Source organism: Eufriesea mexicana, unplaced genomic scaffold, assembly GCF_001483705.2.
Source record: "Eufriesea mexicana isolate 0111107269 unplaced genomic scaffold, ASM148370v2 scaffold4744748127, whole genome shotgun sequence".
Taxonomy (NCBI): domain Eukaryota; kingdom Metazoa; phylum Arthropoda; class Insecta; order Hymenoptera; family Apidae; genus Eufriesea; species Eufriesea mexicana.
Window position 1 is genome coordinate 306,642 of NW_016907969.1, and position 24,208 is coordinate 330,849.

Sequence of the window (24,208 nt, forward strand, 5' to 3'; positions counted from 1 at the left end):
TAAATTTCTCTAAAATACGTGAGTTTACATAATCTTTAAAATTTTATTAAATACCGTGACTCTATATCTACATATCAATTGTACAGATTTTATATAATTTTTTGTATACTTTTCCATTGTGGTCTGATATATAAATATTTTTATGTTTATCTTCAGGAATATATTTTTTGTTATTTTCATAATAAGGTAGTTAAGAGTTCGATATATTATTTATAATACACTGTAGGAACTTAAAATATACATTGTCGGAATGCACGCATCGAATAAAACGATACATGTATTATCCAAAAACACTTATTTTTCTGTGCGTAATTTACAAAATTTTTTTTAGTTTCAAGGTTCTTTTTTTTTAACAGTAAACAAGGAAGCATAAATATTATGTACAGAATGATTTGTTTTACCACGTGAAAATCACACGTCAATACTGGTAACGCCTAGATAACAAAGTTTAAGTGCAAAGTAAGTCGGTATCATAGAAACGGAATGACGTTTCATGCAACATGCTTTCGACTGTTTATGGAGGAACATATGTATATTTATGTATAAACTATTCCAGGTTTATAACAGTATTCTCTAATATAATAACAATAAGCTGTTAATACCGAATTGCCAATAATACGATCCTCAATAAACGATCGAAAAATATGTAAGTAATTTATACAAATAGCCCCTTTTCTTCATCTCACGAAGAACATTATCTACCGTAAAAGGAGATCGTCATTCGATGGTGTAGATTACCGAAGTGAAAACTGAAACTAAACTGTTTAAGAACGACTACAAAAATTTAAAAACAATTAGGTAGTGTATTAAACTATTAGCCATTTCAAATATACAGATAACTATAGAACCCTCTATTTTAAACTAAACTCAGTACAAAAGTTGCGTAATTTATACAAGAATTTGGTCAGTCATTAACCATCGTTTCTCTTTTTCGCCATCTTTCGGTGTAGATGCACCATTATTGAGCAACAAGTATTACGCAGTAGAACTTCTTATGGCAAACTCGAATTACTTGTTCCGACACGTATCAAGAGACGTTAATACAAAAAAAACGTGCACCCAATAGGTATCGATATATATCGACAGGTTGAGAACCTAACACTATTGCAAACCGAAGTAATCATTTCAGTCACAAAGAATTGTTAAAACTGCCATCATGATAACACCGAAGATCAACGCGACTAGTTGTTTCAAAGATTCTTTGAAACTAGTTTCCTTAAGGAGCTCAGGTAGAATGGTCACCATACCAATATGAAGGAAACCACCTGCGGTGAAGGGTAAAATCCAACTAGTTTTTGCCCCTGAAGAAGAACAATTGGTTAGAAACCGTTAAGAAATGTATTCACACAATGAAGAAATTCCAAAGCTGTTTTTATTACAATTTTGTAAGATATTACTTACCCATTACGCCGCTGGAAAAGAATACCGCGGTCATGGCTCCAAAAATGCCACCACTAGCAGTGAGAAGCTGCGCCCGCGCAGCATCCCATCTGTTGAATCCGCTGCGTAGTAAAATCGCAAAATCGCCGACTTCGTGAGGAATCTCGTGTATGAGTATAGCAAACGTTGTAAGGACTCCCAGACGGAAGGACACAAGGAAAGAACCACCTACAGCCAATCCATGAGTGAAGTTGTCTATAATATTGGCCATTAGATTAAGATAGCCAGTTATATGTCTGGGCTTTTCCTTTGCAGTAACTTTTTTATTACTGGAGGTATTTTCTACGTTATCTTTCTTCAAACGATCTTTTGTTAGTTCAGTCGAAAAACCATTAGTTTTCACTAGTTTCTTCAGACAATCTTTTGCCTCATCCAGTGGCAAGCCTTTTAATGTATTCGATAATTCATTACATATTAATATCGGCTTAACACCGTTGGCGACAAAACCATTTTTGTGTATTACTTTGAAACCATTTGGCAATTGAGAGTATCCATTCTTCTCTTCCAAAAAGGGTTCTAACTGTAATGGTAATTCAAAGCAGTTGAAACAATGTTATATGTACGCATAATTCTGACTATGTATTTCCATAGAATTTATTAATTACCTCATTAATGATTTTCGGGAAATCATTAGAATTCTTCTTTGTCAAACCATTCTTCGGATTATTCCCGATCAAATTGATACAATTGTTATTCTCCATCTCTTTTTCAGCCTCGATGTCGACTTTCTCGCATACTTCTGCATTGCTCGTTGAGTCATCCTCATTTTCAGTCTCCTGTTCAAACGTAAATAGCTTCTCCACTATAACGAACACCAAAAAGCCTCCTAGGACCCATAAACCGCAAGTCATCGATGGATGTCCAGCATCCTTTCCTAAAACAGAAACGGTTTTCTATATAATCGGAAAAACAAAACGGTTTTAAAGGTTGGCATAATTTTGCAATTATCTATAAAAGTATGCGGTCGCGTAACTAACTGTAGAATTGTAGATGGGCTAGATACGAGTCAGTTTAATTTATGAGAGGACAGCTGGCAATTGAAATCCGCAACTGAAGCATAATAGGATTTCAGAGCGACGGTTGAACCGTTCACAAAGCAGTCGACAAAGGTGAAGGATTGCCTCGAGTCACGCTTAGCATAAATCTAATATGATGAATTGCAGCAGGCTGTGCCCTAAGTGGTGTACAATTTAGATACATGGCCTTCGATTGAAAAAAGATTGCACTGTTTCTCGCTCAATACCAGTCGTACAATAGAATTAAACGTGTACCGTTACGAATAATCTTCAAACAAACAAAACTTGACCGGCTCTAACGGGAAAAATTTTTAAATCGTTACTGCTTTCGCATTGTGGAATGTTCGAAACCTTCACGAGAATAAAAAGACTAATAAAAGCAATTCAACGTCACGAAGAGAAGTAAAAAGAGATCAGTCGCATTTCACATTGGATACAATGATGATTACAGCGCTAATTGATTGATCCTCAACGCCCTCAACTTTAATCTTTGACACCATTGTCATGTAATTCTTTCCAAACTCGTTTTGCCCTTTTATACATCATAAACTTGAGAGTCTTCCCGAATCGGATCGTGCAAGGCTTTCATCCCGAGTGACATTCTGACAACTTTCGCAGTACATATGACCTTTTGCGCGCATTATTGTTAAGTAATTCGTTGCGTCCATTACATAATGTTACGTTAATACCATGTAAAGAATTTACAAATTGAAAGTCACTCGAGGGGCGTAGTTCTCTGTAAGTTACGATAACTTTCGCGTTATCGTCTCGAATTTATCAGCGATTAATACCACACTTGAATTTCAATATTAATTCGAGGAAACCATGCATCTAGATACAACTTGGAAACTGAAGCTGATTTAGCGACAGAGTGAAAGCTCAGGGAATGTTCGAAGCGAACATAGCAACAGAGAATACACCTAAACTTGGCGCAATATTAATTGTGCGTGACTAACAAAGTAATTTGAATACTGGTAAGCGACTAACAAATTACCATCGTCGATAGAGATCGTTGTTTAACTCGAGGGATTAACAATTGTAAAATATTTCAGGATTCCCGAAACTCAAAAAGGGAAAGTAACGAAGCATTTCGTCCGAAGTTCATTCATACGAGCACTACGATTGGCTCGCTCATTATCTCGTGTGACTCATGTCCCAATGATTCACGAAACATTCTTCTTGCCACTTTGTTGCACGAGCAAGCAACGACGAGTTGCTGCTATTTTATTAGCTAGACAATTTTTGTCCTTCCAGTTCTTTTCGTTTCCTTTGATTAAATACATTTTTCTTGCTAGATGACTATCAGACGCTCCTGGCAGTATTTTCGTACCTCTGTTCAAAGAGCTGTTTGCCCATGCTTCCGGTAACAGATGTAAGAAGACATCTCCCAGAAGACCACCGACGGCGAAGCTCAGCAATATCTTCAGCTTATCAGCGCTATCTGTAACAGAAATAGAGGCGAATTAATAAAAATTACACACGTCAAATTTATTACAAATTTAATAAGATGAGCCATCACGATTAGGTAAATTTCTCTGTGGAATTTATAATATTAAAAAAATTACGAAGTACAGCATGAAGAAACTTATTATACGTCGCTGGACTGAAAAGCAGCGTAGGATGTTTAATATAACAGATCAAAGATGTTTCAGAAAATTGGCCTGAACCTCGTCCTACGCACAAACACGCGCGCAAGTGTACGCACGCGTGTGCGATCGGTTTTTCCTGCATGACACTGATAAATTCGAACTTAATCGTGCGATGCTAATAATTTTTCCATTGCTTGATTTCCTTTCGCGTATGGGTCACTGATTTCGTTAAAATCCAATTCAGTTCTTATCTCCTTTTCTCTAAGCAAACGACGATAAAATGAGAAAGGAACGTTTTTTACATTAAATATCCAGCTATTTTCCTGAAGTTTGTCAAGAGGTTACGTATCATTTGAACGATCAGACAGTATCTCGTTAGTAACCAGATTGCCAACTACATCAATATTTGTGTTAGTAGCTCACGCGTTAAATCGAATCAGATTATTCTCGAATTCCTTTCTGTCTGCAATTTGCGATTTGGCGATATCTTATTAGGCTGCTTACGTAAAACTCGTTATCTTTACTCCCGAAAAACAGAGTATAATCGTTTTAAAATATTATATTATATATATAATATCTTAAATGATTATTCTTAATCGATTTTTAATAGATGTTCGAGCATCTTCAAGGCTTATTGCGAATTAGTTAGTTATCTGTAAATTAAGCTTCGCAGCAAGTGAGGAACGATTACTATATGTTTATCTTAAATTTAATGACAAAGTGCAGTCGTTTCGTTGGATATGAGATTATTGCTCGATGAACCTTGATCTACTTTTGCAGAAGAATGAGATAAAATGCAGTATGAATATTTGAAAGCAAAAGTTCGAATTTAGATTCAAATTCGAATTGTTTCACATTGTCGTGCAACATGCAAGCGCGTATCCAAGATGGTCGATGTACCGTTATTTAATGTATCTATAGCTCGAACAGTAAATGTGACGCGCTATTACTAATTATTTTACGCGATAAATGTCTGTTTGTTTCAAGACGCTGAATAAGCTTACACGGTACAGTGACCTATGGATCGGCATTGTATTGTTGTAATTATTGTTGCTAATTACGAGCTATAAAAATCACTTATCCAACATCGGTCTGCATACCCTAACGTTTGCATCAGCAACTTACAAATTCAATTGAGAGCTGTATTATAAATCGGGAACATTAACGATAAACCAACCAATAACTCGATTTATCTTGAAACGTCTAACGATCAAGGGTTAACAAAAACAATATTATCCTTTTTACAACACCCCCGTCTTTTAACTATGAAAACATGTTCTTCGATAACACGCTAAATCTGCTTTCGAGTATTTCTTTTCGCGACATCACGAACCCACGATGACCTCGTGATCGATACTATTGGTGCAATCAATTTTGCGTTTCTACGTTTACTTTTAACACTAATCGACGTTTGCATGTTGGCACAGATAGCACTGTCTATTGCTCGCCTGAATTAAACGTTTATCGACCGTTATTCTTCTGGCAACCGAGAAAAAAGTTGCACCATTATTAGAGATGCACGCATTTTCTATCATCATCATCCATTATTGTGAAAGCGTTGCGACACCACGGTTCCATGAATCGATCAAAAGAACAATAAGTCATTAGTAATAAAATCAACGATGACACGCTCGCAATAAACGGTTGTTGCAACGGGAAACCCATTTCCTTGTTTCGTTTACACTCATGACCAGATAAACAAACGGTATCGAGTTATGCGTTCTCGTTTTTGCCTGTTATGCAACTCGCGTAATCTTAAATAATCGCTTGACCACTGCACAGGAATTATTTACGCGAGGCAGCCGAAAATTTCACGAACGATCAGGCGTCGATGTAAAAAGTAACGGCTGACCTCCATTTTGTGCTGCTATAGCAGCAGACGCTACTCTAGGGAAAACCACTTTCTATCGTCTGGTTACAATCATCGTAAACAGAATCTAGATGATAGCGACACTTTTTTCTTTTTTACCAGATAGTTTTCTGCGACTCGACTTTCAAATAATTACGCACATACAGAAATCGATAGTGAAATATCACTCGAGTAAGATCGTTATTTTCTAAGTACAGGGTAATCTCTATAAAATCATAGATCACAGTTGTGATACTCCAATTTCAAAGGCATTTACAGATAATAGAACCAGAGATAAAGCATTAATTTTAAACGCCAACGGAATTCCCCACAATGCGTCTATGTATACACTATCTTCCATTTTGATATTGTTTTGCTTTGATTACTCTGAATTAATATTACTGGGAACACCCCGTATATCTAAAACACTGCTGCGCATATGTATGTACTACTTTTGATGCATCACGAGGAAACAAAAGATGTAAACATACCCAGCAAGGAAATGAACCTGTCACGCGAGGCGATGATCGAATCTGCTTCTAAATTACATTCTAGTGATAATACATCGACAGATAACTGTTAGCGCATTCGTTGCTTACAAACCTAGAGGACTAATTTTTCTCTTTGCAATATTTTGATGCGGATCGAACAGTAATTAGATCCTTTACATCCACAAGAAATTCCTAGAACCGTTTACGGATCATTCTGCGCTGTTTTTATGACGAAACATTGCACGATGTTGCTAAGCCAAGAATTTCTTGGAATCTCAAGTTATTGATACACAAAGATTTGCATAGGTTAGAACGCTCTGTCGTGCTTCTACGAATACCTAATTACCCGGTCTTATTCGGAGTCGACGAGAATTATAAATAGTCTGAATATTTTGATTGGAGAAAACGCGTGATACAAACAGAACCGAAGTAACTATCGCGGTAATGTAGAATAAAATTTACATTGTTGGAAGAAAGTAGACGAGATACTTCGCAAAATGGCAGACACACGGTGGAATAATTACAATGTCGCTACAAAGTTATCGACAAATTTGATACCCTATCGGGAATCGATGAATAACAATATCGACACTCATTGTTTCGTATATTTTTCATTCTTCCTTATCCGATATATCATATCTGTCGATAGGTACGCAAGATCGGCGGCAGGTTTTTCGCGGTTTGCGCTTTCAAACGTCGTATACCAGCTATTGGACGAAATTGCTGCAACACATGATCGATGGTTAATTACACTCGGCAATATGTTCCTTAGGATCTCTGAACACGAGACACATCTTGCCATTATGGCAATTTCGCGTAATTACCTTGTTACCTGATCGTGTGAAACAGTTTTTCCATTCCTCGCATGCTTGCCATTTTGAGAATTGTCACGTCGCGTAACAGTGCTTCGCGTGCATAGATACTGCAGGACAATTAACAAAAATGTCGCTAAAAGATCGTCCATTATCTCATCCGGTCACGACCAGAATAAACGTGACGACGCATTACTGAAAATAATACGACAGAGCTGTGATTAACGCATAGAAAATGGAGACATCCGATAATAAATGCACACGCCTGAATTGTCTCTAATTGCCTCTAATAGGATGATTAATCTGCCGACAACCTATAGAGTACTTGTAACAAAGAAAACGTAAGGATACATTTGATCGAAGGAAATACCAGTCTGTCGACACGTTAACGGGTTCTGTATCGGATGAAATTCGTCGTGGTATCGTTCGCACGTGTAATTACGTGGGTATATAGAGAAATGTATGTGTCGCATGGTTTTAAAATAGAAAAATCGATTGGATGGCGTGCAGAAGCATTCGAAGAAATTAACTGCATGTTTCGATGCAGCTGACGAACTCGCTCATCCAAAAGACCACTAGATGTAGTCCAATAGCGATCGGGTTAAGTGAAAAAGAAACGAAGAACGCATCTGAGAGCGCGAATCGTCGTGGGCAGAGCAACGAGACGAGCTCGATAATAGATTCATTCCAGAACAATCGTTCCCTCGGTTAGAACAGGAGAAACCGTCGTTTCGTGTACGATCCACGAGAATGTTTCCAGATTCGTTCATAATGATCGTTGCGCTCTAAATGAAGACTTGACGATGAACCGGTGTAGAACCTACGGTACACGACAGAATGATAGACTATAATTTTTAATGTCCTTTGAGATTAATGTATCGCTTCTTTACTTATATAGCAAAAGAGAAATAATCACAATTTACATTTCTTTTCATCTATAATTTTTATCCGTTTCCATAAAAAATTCTGCCGACAAAATTACATAACTTTGTACATTGAATCCGAATCCGGCAGCAAAAGTTGCTTATAATGTTATGCCTGGAAGACCAATAATAGAGAATATCGATTTTTGTATTTAAGGAAATATTGCGAAGATAGTCATTTTTGCCCAATATTTTGATCAACTACATCGTACAGTACCAATCGTTGTAAAATCGAATTTGATATACAATCGTATGTCTTTTTTTTTTTTACCGAGATATACAGTTTTGAAGATACTCGAAAAACGTTCAAAAGCATAGAATGTGCTATCATTTGATCTATAATTTAATAATTATTTTGAGTTATACAGGCGCTTGAAGTTGGATTTTGATACATCCAGTATCAGAGAGTAATTGACAACATTGGAATATTAGCATGATCGAAGAGAGAGTAAACGAAGAAGGATAGCGAAGTAACCAAATCAGTAATGGAGAAACTATTGAGAATAGGAGATCGAAGGATCGGAGGATACATGCAAACGAGAGTGCAATCCGATCAAATGGCAGAAAATCGGCTTACGCAACCTTGCACATCGATATGCAGTTTCACAATGTAAATAGGACACTTTCCTTAATCCCTGTACACCGAGATGAGCGAAACAAAAAAGAAGAGGACGAGCAACTGCCCTGAAATGTCGATGACCAAATGGGACGCTCGAGCTGGGTAAAAAGAACGTATGATTCACGTAACTCCATGAAATATGAAAGGAGAACAAAAAGGAGTACGAATCTTGCTTAAATTATAAACGAGAGAAATAATTGGTTATATACGAGAGGGAAATAATTTCGACTTGGTCGAAAGAAACCGTAATTTGTAGATTTTTACCGTGCTACTGAAAACAATTTAAATTCAGTTTTGCCGGTTGCAATTTAGCGTTTAGACGGCCCTACAACTATCGATCGTCCTTTGCGAGTGAATTCTAGAACGTAAGAGCTCAGAAATCGCATATTCTCTGTGAGCCATATTGTAAAACCACGACCAACGGAACTGCAAGAGTGGAAACTACCTTAAGAATAACGTTAACGAGTTCTCAATATAATACGTATGCGTAGCGAGCGCGCAGTACCGTATCAATTATTTCCAGTTTCCCTTCTTCCCATCTAGATGTAATCGAAGGTTCTGGTGAAAGCGAACCACAACAGCTGCTCGGTTCTTTCTTCGACGAGGGACTCTTGGACGCCCTTCGTAACTTACGAGTCCCCTGGAATTTCACACAAGATGTTTCGATATAGAAATGAATAGACAACACTGCACAATAGGCTACGGCAGAAAAGAAATTGACGAATTGACGCCATAAGGAATTTCAAGTTTTCCTCAGTGCTGGCTAACATAATGTTTATATAAACAGGAAATACATCTACATAAAGTGTCAACGAATTAAAGGAACTTACTTCATATGCAGTTAACGTTTGCATAATACTAATTTCCACATAATGCTCAATGAAGACACACCGAAATCGTCTGGTGAGCACGCTCCGACTGCAACATACCCTTGAATTCTGTCTACAGGTTAATACGACGTTACACGTACACACGTACGTTCCACCCACAGAGGAATTGGAAATTTCATTCGTATTATCCGCTATGTCCAACAGGTTCCACGACCTTCGGAGTTCCGTATGTGTTGCGACACAATGCCTTCCACACACGTGAACTCTACAACGTTCTTTCATTCGTGCGATTCGAGCACCTCTCGCGCCATTATTTACTCTGATTTAACCTTTAAGTACTGAAACATCTTCCCCTAGTCGATCCTTGGACACTCGAGAATAGGAAATTCCATCCTTCCAATTCTATTTCTTGAATGCAAAATTTTCAAACGATACTTCGAAGAAATCCTCCATCATGGCTACCTGAATATTTTTCATATAAATCGAGGAAGGTTCGCTTAAAGAGAAAATGGAAAAGAACAAAATTCAAATAGAAAAATTGTTGCTCGAAGAATGTCTACAATCGGCAAATGTCCGTTTTCCTCGCCAACCAACATAATCTAAGTACGTAAAAAAGTTACGTTTATATTTCCTACTTGTTATCTTAATTTGCAAATTCCATTGTTGCGACGCACACTCGTCGGAAACAAGTTCCACGACCTTGCGTGCTCGCATTGGCGTGGAACAAGCAGTCTCGCGCATTAACACGGACCACGGATTCTGTTAACGCACCTCGTACAATGGGGACCATCCTTCTCTTTCCTATTTATCCTGCCTGCATTTTCACGATTTCGTTTTGCATCAATACGCAACTACTTGAACGTAGCCACAGACGCGGCTGCCTCCGAAATATGACAACACTGGAAAATACGTCGCTCGTCGAAGAGTTTGAAATTAACCCTCGACCGTTGGGAGCAGGTCAAAACGTAGCTCCATCTTTCTTTCGAAGCATGTATCCGGTCGGTTAGGATGGTTTTTTGTCGGTCGAACCGTTGGGCATTCCATTTCGACTCTCTACTCCGCTTCTGAGTTGTGCATCTACCTTTACGTTTTTTCAAAAGATAATTACGAATAGAAAATGGCTGGTTGACGATTTAAGAAAGAAAAAACATTTTCGAGAAATATTTTCCATTCACTCACTTTTCTCTGCTACTCATGCGATATCCAAATGCACACGATACGAGCGTAGCGGAAATATTCTGGCGCGATTTGCTGCATGTTCTGTTGAAAGAGACAAGATTACACTTCGAAAGAAGACTGCTGGCACGAAGCATCGAGCGACGCAGCAAACAATATGCGCAGCAGAATCTTTCACGTGGCCGAGTGCGTTTCTTTTTCGTGCATCGGAGAGGATCTTACTTGACGTAATAACGCGTCATTATTTTTATCTCGTCTACTGCGCCACCATATTATTCGAGGAACACGACAATATCGCGTACACGAAATTATAGAATTCTTTTTTTTTAAGCCAGAACAAGGAAAAAGAAGACATTGTAAACAGCTGTCATTTAGAAGAACGCAGTAACGTTACTTTCCGAGACGTCGCGTAATTCTTGCTTGGAAACACCGTTATATTCTTTTTATACTTCGAGGAACTGTGATTTAGTAAAAGTTGGCAAAAATAGTACAAGACGGAAGTGTACAACGATTAAATTGTCTTTCTGCCCTTTCAGGCAATTCGATTCGTTCGCATCGACCACACGTTTCTAGTGAAAGCACGGTAAATAATCTTGTCCTATTGCATTACAACAGTCATGGTTCATCGATCGAGCATTGACATAGTCGAAGAATAAAAATGCTAACGTAAATCTTACGCAATTCTTTAAGGATGTACACCTTGTTTTGAAACGTAAAATAATATGTTAATCTAACGCTATTATGCTGTATTCGTGGGCTATTTAAAGAATAAAACAGAAAATAATACCACTAACCATAATTTTATGAATATTCATAGCGGGAAAGTTCAATATTTGAATTGTATCAAACCCATTATTCATACTCTATTATTTGTTATTAATACAATATAAAATGGCAACAGTAATAAATATTAATTTGCAAGTAATGCGTTTGAAATGTTAACGGCTTATAACCTAACAAAAGAACGAAAATTGTAACGTAGCAATTTTGCACAAATATTTACTTGCATTTGCCTTGCTTTAAACACAACAATCACGTGCTTTTATCAAATATTTGCATCGAATATTATTACTGCCAAAAGATATTGCTTTTACGAACTCTGAAAAACATTTTAACAAAAGAAATCACTAGGAAATAAATTTATTTAAAATGTTACGCTATTTGTATTAAAATGCGACAATATTTTTTCAAATGACTTCAAAAATGCATGCATTAAAAATCTAATCTTTACGATTACTTGCTATGAATATTAATTAAAGTGATTTACCACTTTATAAGGATTATTATTTGTATCTTATCGAGTATGTATCACAAAAAAAAATTGGCCTCGTCTTGTAATTACTAATGCACACTACCTACCGCACTTATCTCTATTTATAATTTTTTATTGCAATTTATTGTAAAAAATTGATGAAAAGATTAGATAATTTCGCAGTATTTCATTAAAAAGTATTGGTTAATCTCATTAGTCGTTATCAATAATCTAATCTTTCAGTAAACAAAACGTAATTTAAAGACTAAAGATCAATTAATTAATTGAGAATTTATATTGGCAAACTTCATTTGTGTGCTACAAATTTAAGTGTGACGAATTATCTCATTGATACAGATCTCCCATACTAACCTATCATGAAGCCATTTCCCGCGTGCGCATTAAAATGTACACATAACCTCCTTTAGTAGCTTGGAATTGCAGCAGAAAAATATGATTTCACATGTATCATGTGGGATCACGTTGATCAAAGAAAATATCGTGACAACAAGAGAGCAGATAATTATTAGGTGCCAATAAAAGTTTACCTCCAGATTTTAAATCAGCACCTTCTTCAATGGGGATGACCAATAATGGGAAGATACCAGTCAGTCCAATCATGGTACTTCCAAGTAAAGAAAAGAGCCATGGTGCATAATCGAAATATTCCGCCGCGACTTCCCATGGCGTCCATATTTCCTTTGTAATCATGTCATATAGAAATCCAGTTGAGTCTGTACAATTCTGTTGCATATACATGTTTACCGCCATGTTTGTACGTCGTATCGAATATTCCTCTTTGTCAAAATTATTTGAATTTCGTTGATATTTTTGATCCTTCAGCTTCTTCGTTAATTTTTAATCTGTGTTTTCGTAATCGTTATCGTTGAAGAGAGAAGGGGGAACACAATAAATTTCTCTTTCTTTTGCAGTTTGTTTATCCCAAGATAACCTCTCCCGGAAACACCCTTGAGAATATAGTTGTATCTTCACACTGATATAGCGATCCGAAAATAACACTAATTCAAAAGTCTTTCCAATAACGAAATGTCTTTTCAGAAAAAAAATTTACCAAGAAAACGAGCGTCGAGAAATTATTCAGACAACGACTACCAAGCGTCCGACTAGCCTACACTGAGGACTGAGTACGGACGCTACAAATCAGGCGGTCGCCGCCTCTACTACCGTAGTCGATTTTGTCGATCAAATGAAGCCTCTTGTTATTTCATACTGCCGCAATGCGGGGGATAAAAGCACTGAGATCAGTTCTTCAATGATAATTATCGGTATGACAGTCAGGCTGTGTGCTTCGCGCTAAAAAGATCTTGACGACCCTTGTGCTTCTTTTTCTTCTATTCCTTTTCTCTTTCTTCGCTGTATAGCTCCTGTCGATTGTTTGATTCGTATTCGTCACGGTATTTCATACCACTGAAATAAGGATACAGTAAAATGTAACGTATACTTTAAGATGTTTATGATAAAAATCAATCTCCCCTCGTATTAGTTCTCCTACCTTTTTGTATTTTTAATAAGATTATTTTAAACTCTGCAGAAATTTGTATAATCACTGTTAAAGCGGAATGGTCACTTTTACCGCCACAACAGATAAACACGATTACACAAGAGCACACAAATATAGAACATACGTATTTCAAGGCGTTATAAGTCTTCGATTGCTATATTTTTGGTTATGTACGTTTTGAGGTTGTGTTTCCACGCAAGTGTAACACGCACTGATTAACAGTTAGAATTGCAATGTTGTTACTCTGTCTTGCTTTTTGCTTATTTTATTTTGTTAATCAAAAAATAACATACCATATCATTCGTTCACTACAACGACGCAACGGCTAATGCGTGTTACGATGAATGCGGTCCCTTTTATAGCTACAGAAGCGCTCGCCAGGGTCGCTGTGCATATAGAACAAAGATGGAGAATACATCCGCCCTGAGTGGGAAAGAAAAAACAAAGGATAGACATGTGAAAAATAAAAGAGGAAAAGGCAATGTAGATAAACTTAGAGTAAATTAATGATGAAACAATTAATTATTTAGATCGAGAGAAACAAAAACCAATATTTTAAAAAGTGTAGAAGAGAAAAAAAGGGAAACTCGTGGTTATTGAACATCGAAATCGATAGAGGCGCTGCTGTACTTCCTTGCAAATCTTTAAATATACATACATGTGAATTAAATGTGGAATAAATCGAAATATAATCTTTCGTGTATGAATAACAATGTAAAAATAAAAAAATAAGAAATAAGACCCTTGATGTTATTTTGCGCTTTAAAAATATATAAAATATTTCATTGGAATTTCAAAATAGAATTCATTTGATTTCCAATTTTGCGTAAAATAGCCACCATGCGATAGTTAACTTCGACTCGATGATATTTAGTATTTTTATCATACCACTTCTACGTCTGAAAGTATATCGCCAAGATAAAAAAATATACCTCCATTTTTAAATACTACGAATATAATCATATAACGTTTCCATTTTTTCCCAGATTAAAATTAACTCATGACACTCTTCAAATAATCTTTTTTGTAATCTATCAAAGCAAATTTGTTGCGATCTATTGCGAAATACCACTTTTGCAATCGCCATTTTGATGATCGATTAACGTATGTGCTTACACATTTTCTTATTGTTAGATAACAAATGCTGTCACTAGTTACCACCGATAAGTTAACATATATGGAAACAAAGAGCGGAAAGAATGAACATTATTGATAACATATTGCTATTGTGCAGTTATATGCAAAGATCATATTAAATGAAAAGCGAGATTTCCATACGCATTGAAACTCGCAATCGATTGCAAAAATATATGCAACTAATTGTTAACGAGATTATGATTCATATTCACCATTTATTCCATCTACCTTAAAATATTACACATCCATGTACTTAGTTAATAACATGCACGGGAGAAATTGAAAATTATTATTTATGTTTATACAAATGCACTCGAGTCCCATCTTCTCGAATCTGTACACCTACAGTTGGTAACACGAAACTTCGAACGCCATCTTGAATGACAATTTGCAAACATACCAACAGGTACAAATTTTTTTTTCTTTTTCATTATTTTTTTTTTCAACAAATTAAAGTAAACAATATGTATCATTAAACATTACGATTTATATAGAATACTTTAGCGCTGTTTGAGAACACGAATGAATTATTTAGTGACACTTTCGATACAAGAAAACATTTATGTCCATGGAATAATTATAAACAAACTAAATACAGTAGATTTACATGGTGTAAGATCCTGTAAGTCACCATCACTGTTCGTACATTATATACGGCCTTAATTAATCAAATTACTAATGGCGCCTAGCCAAATGGTATGTATTTGGCCTGCAATCAAAAAGATATTCAACAACTGTCGTGCATACACGGCGCTTGTCATTTGCAAAATTTTTCGAGTATAATAGAAGTGAAAGTAAAACAATACAGAATTGTACATTTCATATTTTAAGAACAGTGATATCTCTTTACATTATGCAATTGAACTCTTAAAAAGACCCCACAATCCTTTCTTCCTTTCCTATATCTTTCGTCCTTCTTTCTCTCTCTATCTTCTTTTCTTTTATTTAACTTACAAGTAATGTGGGATAAAAGTACCAAAATTGGAAAAAGCAGATGTCTGTCATTGCTAATGTACCTTTTTTGTGTTCTGAATCCTTTAAATAGAAGTCCTGCGAAGACGAATCGATTTTTATGGACTGAGACCGATATGAAAACACAGGTAACTCGATTTTCTTCGAATTTAACCGTGGCTAGAAATAGCGACAATGGGAGCACGACGACAATCACGTGAAATGGAAAACAGTGCGTTTTTTGTTGTTGAATTTTCGAAAAGTCCCGCAATGTACCATGACGGCCCTCTGTTGGCTGTGCATCCTTGCGTGGCACAGCTCTCCAGCGTGCTATTTTAGGGAACGACAGAAAGTTAAGATTATTTTAGTTACATTTTTCACCTCCGATCTAGAACGTAGGGTGCTTAGCATAAGAACATCACGATGGTCGTGTAGGTCGATTTTCGGTAAGCATCCATGGTTGCATTGTTCTAATCAAATTGACGATAAGTATCAAAAAAGGGAGAGAAGTTCGTCGTTTAGTTCGTACAAGTATCACGAAAAATACAAGGTAATTACGTAATTCGAACTTTGGTTTGTTTTTCCAAAAGCTTCAAAGGAAGAGTGTCACACAGAAGATGGCCCACTCTTCCATCCTTTATCAGGAAACACCTCTGAAGAAGAATCTACGCGATTTCTCGATCTTCGATCTTCCTAAAACCTGCATTTTTTTGTGTAATTGTGATACATGAATCGTTTGTGTGACACATCGTGTACAGTTTCCTATCGTTCCTCGGTGTGCCATTGTATGTTGAAAACTAAGCTGTCAACGTTATCGTGAGAGTGCACGTTTTATTTGTTCCCTTTGTCAACGGACAGTGTAATGTTAGAGTGTAATCGTAATCGGTGTACCGTTTGCACGAAGATATATATACATATCTATATATATCCTAACATTTTCAATATTTAAATCCGTTTTCGATCGATCGGCGCAGCTTCGACATGGACCCACGAAGAATGTCAAATTGGAACGTATTGAGCGTGGAAGCGGCTCTTCAGCAACTCAACAGCTTCGAGGGGGATAACAAGGAGATTATAAAACGGCCAAACACGGTAAATTATCGAAACAGCAATTATTCTTGCAATCTGAAAACAAAGCTGCAGTAACATTATATTCTTTTTATTTATATATGCAGGAACGCCTAACTCGTAACGTGACGAAGTTAGACTTCTTTTCTATTTCGCGTTGCTGGGGTGTACTAATGGGTTCTATCTATTCTTATCTTGTCTGTCTACCTGACTGACTGCTTGCCTTTATTTATAACTAATTAAGCTACACGCAGTTTGAAGTGTCTTAGCATGGTCCAGTCAGCCAGCGAACTTCTGACAAATTGGTCCCAGCCCGGGATCATTCCTCGATTCTCGATGTCTCGAGGTTCTGTGAAATAAGCTAACATGAATGGAGAAACGTTGAGCATTTCTCTCATTTTTCTGCATACGACGCCACGGTTTCAATAGTTTGGTCTCGATCAGAGTGTGGTTCAAAGTGATATATATTTTAGATCGATCGTGCGGTTCCAGGATAAATAATTGCATTTACAACGATGAGTACCTGGCACCGACTGGACGTGGAATTCGCCACCAGTGCGATATCTAGAGAGGATCTTGGTGGTAATGTTTATCGAAACAGAATCGTGTCGAACGTGGTAATTATTTCGTTAAAATACAAGCGATAGTTGCGTTTGATCGATACGAAAATGCTACGCGATTAACACGAAACGACACGATGCTTCCGTGTGTTCGACTTCTGAGTCTATTATTTCAAGGATATATTACATTTTATTTATCATATTTACATTTGGATCATTCGAAAAGAAAAAATATCCGACGTGTAATAAAGCTATTATCGGTATCACGATTCGTATTTCGTACGATAGAAACATTTTTTGGTGCATCTGCGATCCAATAAAGCTGATAGTTAAAGAAAAGATGGATAAAAACAGTTTATAAAATCGAAGCGACTTTTTATCCCTCTCGTTATTTAATCGGAACACTCGAATTTTTAATATCCTGAGATAATAACACGGATAATCAGATAACAAGGTATAAGTATTTTATCTAACACCGATTAACTTGTTTTCATTAAATGAAACTTTTTGTTGTCGCACATATATCTTCATGTAGGTACCACGTGCATGAATTTGTCTTGTCGTTAGGTCTCGTGTCGGATAAGTTCCAAGTCTTACATCAACCAGAATCTGCCCTGGCAGATTTCTAGCAACCCTATGATACTCTAAAATCTGTCAGAGCAAGTGTAAAATATTTTACGAGCCGCGTTCACCCATAGCTATAAAAAGACGAAACGAAGTACAAAGGCGAACTACAAAGTCTCTGCAAAGGTAAACCGAATATTCATACCGATTCGAGACACGGGCTTATGACTGCGTTGATTTATGGAAGAAGCGAAAACGAGTCTGCTCCGGGTTGACCCGCGTGTAAACCGCATGAACATTCCCGAAATTCATTTTATCGCTTGTACACGTGCAACCGAGCTTGTAACAAGAAACACAGGAATATTTTCTACACTCCGAAATCTTGACGTTTCACGGGAAACAGAGGGAAATGCACCTTGGCTGCAGGTGACGAGTTTAAAATTAAAGCGGAGATGGGTCTTCCAAGTCTTATATTTAGGCCGACGCGCATGCGCGATCCGATTAGAAGTCCCGTGGAAGACTTAGAACATCTGATTCCTCGAAATCCGCCGTGTGCCGCGATTTTCACGAACCGTCCTCCTGTTCACCGTGTTCCAAAATTCTTTTCGGTCTTCCACGCAAAAATCCGACTAGCGTCGCGTCAGATCGGGAGATCAGCGTCATCGAGGATTCCGCTGATCGAAGTACACCCAGTGATAGAGGATCTTTTTAAGGAGAAACCGAGTTTCCTTTCGTGTCACGAGTTTGTTCTGAGAAAATAACAAGATGGATCTCGGGGGTGTCGATGTCTGGGGTCAGATCGCCGTGGAAACGTCTCAGATGTTCGTGTCTGAGGGCGGCGTGGTTAAAAGTCGTTTCGCTGGGACAGTAAGTAACGAATGTTGCAGAAGAATCGTGGCAGGAGGTCGAGAAAATTCGAGGACCAGTTGTCCAATCGTCTTTTATTAAGGATCGTCGTGTTTCATCTTTCTAGACGATAGAGAAACTGCCGGACAAGGTGCTGCTGAATATCTTCAGTTACCTGTCTCATCGCGAAATATGCAGGGTGGCACGTGTTTGCAAGAGATGGCGGCAAATAGCCTACGACACGCGATTATGGAAGCACGTATCGCTGCGGCCGGAAATCAGTGGATTGCACGTGAACTCTCTGGACAATCTGCTGCATTTGATCAGGTAGAGGATACTTTATCGGTATAATGTTGGCATGTAACGTTCGACCGTGAAGTTCAAGCCAGAAACAATTTCTCGCTACTTGCCAAAATAACGCGCGAACACTAAGAATACGAGGAATCGAAGAGTGTCATCGGGTATTAAAATCATCTTCTCTGATACCAGCACGCGCTTCGGAGCTTCGCTCAGGTACATCGAACTGCCGATCGAGCTGATCACGCACACGGTTCTCCACGAACTGGCCAACAAGTGTCCAAACTTGACTCACATGCTGCTCGATTTCTCCACGGCCATGCAACTGCACGATTTCTCGGAGATGCAAGCCTTCCCCACCAAGCTGAAGTACATGTGCATCTGCCTGTCCGAGGTAATCTTCATGGAGGGCTTCATGAGAAAGATCTACAACTTCATCAATGGCCTGGAGATCCTTCACCTTATAGGTTCGTGTCTACCTTCAGTTCCGAGCGAATCCTTACGATACCACCTGTTCGAACGAGACACTGACTCTACTCGCTGTCAACTTCTAGGGACGTACGAAAAGGTGGAGGAAGAGGAGGAAGAGATTTACGAGGTGATAAACGTGCACAAACTGAAATCGGCCACCCCCAATCTGCGAGTAATCAACCTGTACGGGATCAATTTCGTAGATGATTCTCACATCGATGCATTTTCTTCCAACTGCATTCAATTGGAATGCCTGGCAGTGAACTTCTGCGCCAAAGTCACCGGCTCCACCATGAAGACCCTGTTCCAGAGAAGCAGGAGACTCAAGTGCCTTCTCATGCAAGGAACAAGTAGCTAAGCATTCACCAAACTACAACTCCACCTTCGAGAACTCGAAGAAGACACTACGAATCTTTTGCAGATCTTCAGAGTGAATACGTGATGCAGGTGGAATGGGAGAAGTCGAGTATCCAGGAGCTGGACGTCACTGGCACGGACTTATCGACGGAATGTCTCATCGACATGTTGACCAGGATTCCAAACCTTCGTTTCCTGAGCGCGGGTCAGTTGAACGGGTTCAATGACAGCGTGTTGAAAGCCTGGGCCGAGCTGGGCAATCCTCGAACCCTGATCGCTTTGGCGCTGGACAGCTCGGATAACCTGACCGACGACGCTCTGCATAAATTTTTGTCGAAATATGGCCAACAACTCTACGGACTATCCTTATCCGGCATGCCACACATCACGGATCAGCTGTGGCAGAGTGTGTTACCCATATTGACCAAGGCCAAGTGAGATACACATCTTCGGATGAGAAATTTCCGATCTCTTACGACTGGACTGATAGGTTAACTTAAAACTTCATATATCTTCATCTTTTTATTTTAGGATTCTCGTAATGGGGACCTCAGAAAGGCTGGGTGTGAATATTCACGTGGACCAGCTGATGGACGGAATTGCTAACAATTGTCCAAATTTAGAGCGGCTGGAGCTCCGCTGGGATCCAGAGAACCTCCGGTTCTCCGACAAAAGCCAGAAGGCTATAGATATACTTCGTGTAAAGTGTATTAAATTACGGTGCTTAAGCTTGAGGTAAGTTTCGAAATGTTCGAAGATCTGGCAATAAAAATATACTCTGTGCCTATAGCATCGATGCGTTTCAGCGATGGGAGGTACTACGAGATAGTCAAAGCCAATTTCGAGCGTGCCGACAGGCTGACGGTCGTTCGAACCACGACGTGCTGCCGCGTGTCTAACTACTACCTCTTAGAGAATTACAAGGATTTGATTTTTAATTAATTTCTACGGTAAACGCTTGTACATACGCTACGAGGGATTCATAGACGAGTTTTTCCATAAGCCGAATTATCGAGACGAATAAGCACATCGCTGAGGTAATACGTTTAACCCTAGAGCTGATCTTAGTACCAGGAAGAAACATTCGTGAAAAATTTTTGTTCAGGTAGCGAACCACGAGAACTGCGATGGAAGAACGAGTCTACCAGCGATTAGTTAAGCGCTTATCCCTAGTGTTAAGATAAGAAATCGCGCGTAAAATAACAGATGCATATTTTTCTACTCTATTTCCGAGCGCGTAGCGTGAGTGAACGAACTACTTCGGGTAAAATTCTTGTGAAATCTCGACTCGTTCGATGTTACCGCACTAATGTAGAGAAAAGCGTAATAACGAAGGAAAGAACGCAAAGACAGAATAACCATGTGATCAATGGGAAGCAGAACGAGGAACCTTGACACGTAGAAGCACAAGACCACACGATCCGTTACATCACAGCACGTTCATAATTAATGGAAGCATTGTGGTAGGAAAAAGTTTGCCAGGTAAAATATCGACAAGACAGGGGCACGCACAATGGCTGTTCGTAGTAGTATCGATTATTCGCTAATTTATTCATGCAGCCGTGTAGACGACGACGACGTCGCACTGGCCACGGCTGGTCGGTCGATTCGCTCGATTTCATTCTCTAGCCACATGCCAGACCCTTCGTTTATATGTTGCATTATAGTCGACGCAGAACCGTCGTGGCCGGCACGACTTTTCGCATGATTCCCGAATTCTTCGTCTCTCGTCTCAGTTTCTTCCTCTCGCGCTCCTCTTATCCCGATCTTCCCCAATGTCCGACACCGAGGAAGACCTAATGGTAAGGAAGCTGAAGATCGTCCTCGTCGGTGACTCCGCATCCGGCAAAGTGAGTTTTCCTGTGTCTCCAGCGTTTACTTGCCTACTGAAAGCGTAATCCAAGCCCTAGCTTGGTCATTTTCGTCTCTGCGTTAAGTCTCTCGTCTCTGCGTCCTGGCCAAAGGGAAACTATCGATTTGACCCTCGATCGGGAATTTTTCGAAACGTACGAGTATGTACTAGTACGATTAAATTGTTTCGAGTCCAGTGTGCCTCTGAGCTTCAAAGAACCAAGCAACGTATCGATTTATTTACACCGTGCGAAGTGGTCAGTGCCACTATTAAACGTACTTCGGAAATACCGAGTGTTCCGCAGTTACTACGCTTTACTTCCATTCATTTCTGATGACGATAATAAACGTTCAGTTTGAAGTAATTTGTCACTCCAAGTGTTGCGTATTGTCGCTAGGAAATACCCAACAGAGTCTCCACAGCTTACGCGATATCGCGTATTCGTGACTCCAGCTATTTCCCCACTATCTTTAATTCTTCCTCAAAAGTCTCTTGCTCTTTAATTACTAACACGACCAGTTCCCGAAGAACTATAGGACCAACTATTAATTAGCAGACGGACGTAACACGCGAGTTTCGATCGACGTTGGAATTTCGTCTTGAGACCTTGCGTACTCGAGGAATCGGTTAATTCCAGCATATTTAATTGCTCCCGAAAAGTATATAATTTGGAACAAAGTGTACTCGTTTGAAAATTTTTCTCTCGTTTCCTGGAAGCAAGCAGGTATTATTTATTTAAAAAGAGACGAGAGCCTCCACAGCGAGGGGGTAGCAATTCCGAATAACTGAAATTCAAGGTTCCCTGTTTAGACCAGCATTGCCCAAAAATTTTGCAATAACGAATTCACGAGACAGTACACACCGACGTCTGGGATCGACTTTTTCCTGAAGAACGTCAGTGTCGGCTATTACAAAAATGTCAACCTGCATTTATGGGATGTCGGCGGGCTCGCGCTACATGGCAACATGCTGGACAAATACATCTTCGGTGCTCATGTAAGAAAAGGGACTACACCCAATAGACGTTCCAACGAAATATCATCATCGAAGAATTTCAATCGGATTTTTCTGCGATGGAAAAGCACATATGTATATTTTTCAGATCATACTCTTAGTCTACGACGTTACGAACAGTTTCAGTTTCGAGGTCCTGGAGGAATGGATAGACAAAATTAGGAAATTTAGCAATAGCTACGAGGAAACACCGCTGATGGCTGTAGTTGGCAACAAATGCGACATGGAGCATCAGAGGACGGTGAAAAAGGATCGGACACACAAATTTGCGGCGGATAACGGATTTCCGTCCCACGATGTCTCTGCGAGAACTGGCGAGGCGGTAAAATATTTTCCGACCGATTAAAGAACGAAATTTATTTTTATTTTAAAGAAAATTTATCCTTTTTTCAGGTTTCTTTGTGTCTGGTGACCTTAGCCGCGCAGATCTTGGGTGTCCGGTTGACGAAAACGGATCAGGACTATCACAGGCCCATAATCATCGCGGAAATAGGGGACACGGTAGACATGAGCACGGTTCACAAGGTTGTGAAAAGAATTCCCACGAAGAAACAAACTCAAATCCCCTTTTATCCCCATTTTCCTGGCTCGAAATCGGCAGTGTGCGTGTTACAGTGAAAATCATGGTGATGTTTGCAATGGGATATTTTTCACGCACAGACTGGATAAATCTTGTGAAACAACAGGAAAGATGATTATATGGAAAATGGCGAAAGTCGAGAATGACAGGGGTGTACATAAGATGTTTGAACAGATATTTTTCGGTACTTTCTCGCCGTCCATGAGAGTTCACTTATACCATGAGGGGCCAATGCAATAAACCACTGGTGTGTCTTCGTAGTAGATTTAAAAACAGATTTATTTATTGATAAAATCTTACTACTTGCGGTAATAATGTTAATATGGGTCGAAGTAACAATGTTAAAAATACTTTTACAATAATAGTAATAATATTCATTATATTAATGTACATACATTGTCGATTGAGTACATGCCATATGAACTTGTATTCGAATCCTCTGATGATTTTATATAAATGCTCGTGAAAAAATCGTTCAATACCGAGAAGATGGGATAAAGAAAGCTCCACGATCGATTTTAAATATCGTAAGATTAAGTAGAACCCAATGGCAAACGAATAGTGTTATTCGCAGGTTAGGAATCGAGAGAACTATTTGTCCATTAAGCGAATCGCAGATATATCCTCTATTTTTATAAACTGTTGATTCACCGGTTTTTTCTAAATCTAATCATTAATGGCACTAATCATGCAAAACGATACATGTATAAAAAAAAACATAAATATACAAAATAAAACGCATACAACGAAAGAGAACAAAATCATTTAACAAGTAAGAATGAGTGAGACCGCAGTATGTGCGCATTTGTAGAATAATCAGTTTTAAATAGCATACATGTAAAATGCACACTGGAAGCATTAAAGAGTGAAACGTGTTAATAAATAGAAAATAAGTTAGTAAAGTTCTTTCCGTTAGGAATCAAACAACGCAGGAATTCATTTTTAATTGTTCAAACAATCTCACGAACCGAGTAATTAATCAGCTTTCGCGA

General features: G+C 38.5%; 3 protein-coding genes across 6 annotated transcripts; 2 read left to right on the forward strand and 1 right to left on the reverse strand.

Moving 5' to 3' along the window:
- Positions 1–155: 155 nt before the first annotated feature.
- On the reverse strand, positions 156–13,896 carry Zip99C (Zinc transporter Zip99C). Of its 2 annotated transcripts, none has more exons than XM_017903721.1 (6): positions 13,813–13,896; positions 12,546–13,425; positions 3,787–3,897; positions 2,046–2,314; positions 1,402–1,960; positions 156–1,301 (listed from the first exon to the last, which is right to left on the reverse strand). In XM_017903721.1, the coding sequence occupies exons 2-6, from the start codon at positions 12,766–12,768 to the stop codon at positions 1,126–1,128; spliced, it is 1,338 nt and encodes a 445-aa protein (XP_017759210.1). In that variant the 5' UTR covers positions 12,769–13,425; positions 13,813–13,896; the 3' UTR covers positions 156–1,125. The 2 variants fall into 2 exon arrangements, with proteins under 2 accessions (XP_017759210.1, XP_017759200.1); XM_017903711.1 differs by having other exon boundaries at positions 13,511–13,862.
- A 2,506-nt stretch (positions 13,897–16,402) lies between these two features.
- Positions 16,403–22,520, forward strand: FipoQ (F-box/LRR-repeat protein FipoQ). Of its 3 annotated transcripts, none has more exons than XM_017903734.1 (8): positions 16,403–16,699; positions 18,773–18,972; positions 19,135–19,409; positions 19,497–19,763; positions 19,835–20,204; positions 20,302–20,505; positions 20,577–20,807; positions 20,876–22,520. In XM_017903734.1, exons 1-7 carry the CDS (start codon positions 16,589–16,591, stop codon positions 20,710–20,712), a joined length of 1,563 nt encoding a protein of 520 aa, XP_017759223.1. In that variant the 5' UTR covers positions 16,403–16,588; the 3' UTR covers positions 20,713–20,807; positions 20,876–22,520. The 3 variants fall into 3 exon arrangements, with proteins under 3 accessions (XP_017759223.1, XP_017759239.1, XP_017759230.1); XM_017903750.1 differs by lacking the exon at positions 16,403–16,699 and adding an exon at positions 16,993–17,292; XM_017903741.1 differs by lacking the exon at positions 16,403–16,699 and adding an exon at positions 18,173–18,666.
- A 27-nt stretch (positions 22,521–22,547) lies between these two features.
- LOC108550113 (ras-related protein Rab-28) lies at positions 22,548–23,957 on the forward strand. The gene is made up of 2 exons (XM_017903762.1): positions 22,548–22,958; positions 23,030–23,957. Exons 1-2 carry the CDS (start codon positions 22,710–22,712, stop codon positions 23,252–23,254), a joined length of 474 nt encoding a protein of 157 aa, XP_017759251.1. The 5' UTR covers positions 22,548–22,709; the 3' UTR covers positions 23,255–23,957.
- The last annotated feature ends 251 nt before the right edge of the window (positions 23,958–24,208 follow it).

What these genes read in the sequence shown, in the direction of transcription:
- FipoQ (XM_017903734.1), top strand. Translation starts at nt 16,589, where the DNA reads ATGGACCCACGAAGAATGTCAAATTGGAACGTATTGAGCGTGGAAGCG. An exon ending in GGAGATCCTTCACCTTATAG is followed by an intron (nt 19,410 to 19,496) that starts GTTCGTGTCTAC and finishes GTCAACTTCTAG; the next exon opens with GGACGTACGAAAAGGTGGAG. An exon ending in CCCATATTGACCAAGGCCAA is followed by an intron (nt 20,205 to 20,301) that starts GTGAGATACACA and finishes TTTTTATTTTAG; the next exon opens with GATTCTCGTAATGGGGACCT.
- LOC108550113 (XM_017903762.1), top strand. Translation starts at nt 22,710, where the DNA reads ATGTATATTTTTCAGATCATACTCTTAGTCTACGACGTTACGAACAGT. An exon ending in CTGCGAGAACTGGCGAGGCG is followed by an intron (nt 22,959 to 23,029) that starts GTAAAATATTTT and finishes TCCTTTTTTCAG; the next exon opens with GTTTCTTTGTGTCTGGTGAC.
- Zip99C (XM_017903721.1), bottom strand. Translation starts at nt 12,768, where the DNA reads ATGGCGGTAAACATGTATATGCAACAGAATTGTACAGACTCAACTGGA. An exon ending in TCCCGAAAATCATTAATGAG is followed by an intron (nt 1,961 to 2,045) that starts GTAATTAATAAA and finishes TTACCATTACAG; the next exon opens with TTAGAACCCTTTTTGGAAGA. An exon ending in CTTTTCCAGCGGCGTAATGG is followed by an intron (nt 1,302 to 1,401) that starts GTAAGTAATATC and finishes GTTCTTCTTCAG; the next exon opens with GGGCAAAAACTAGTTGGATT.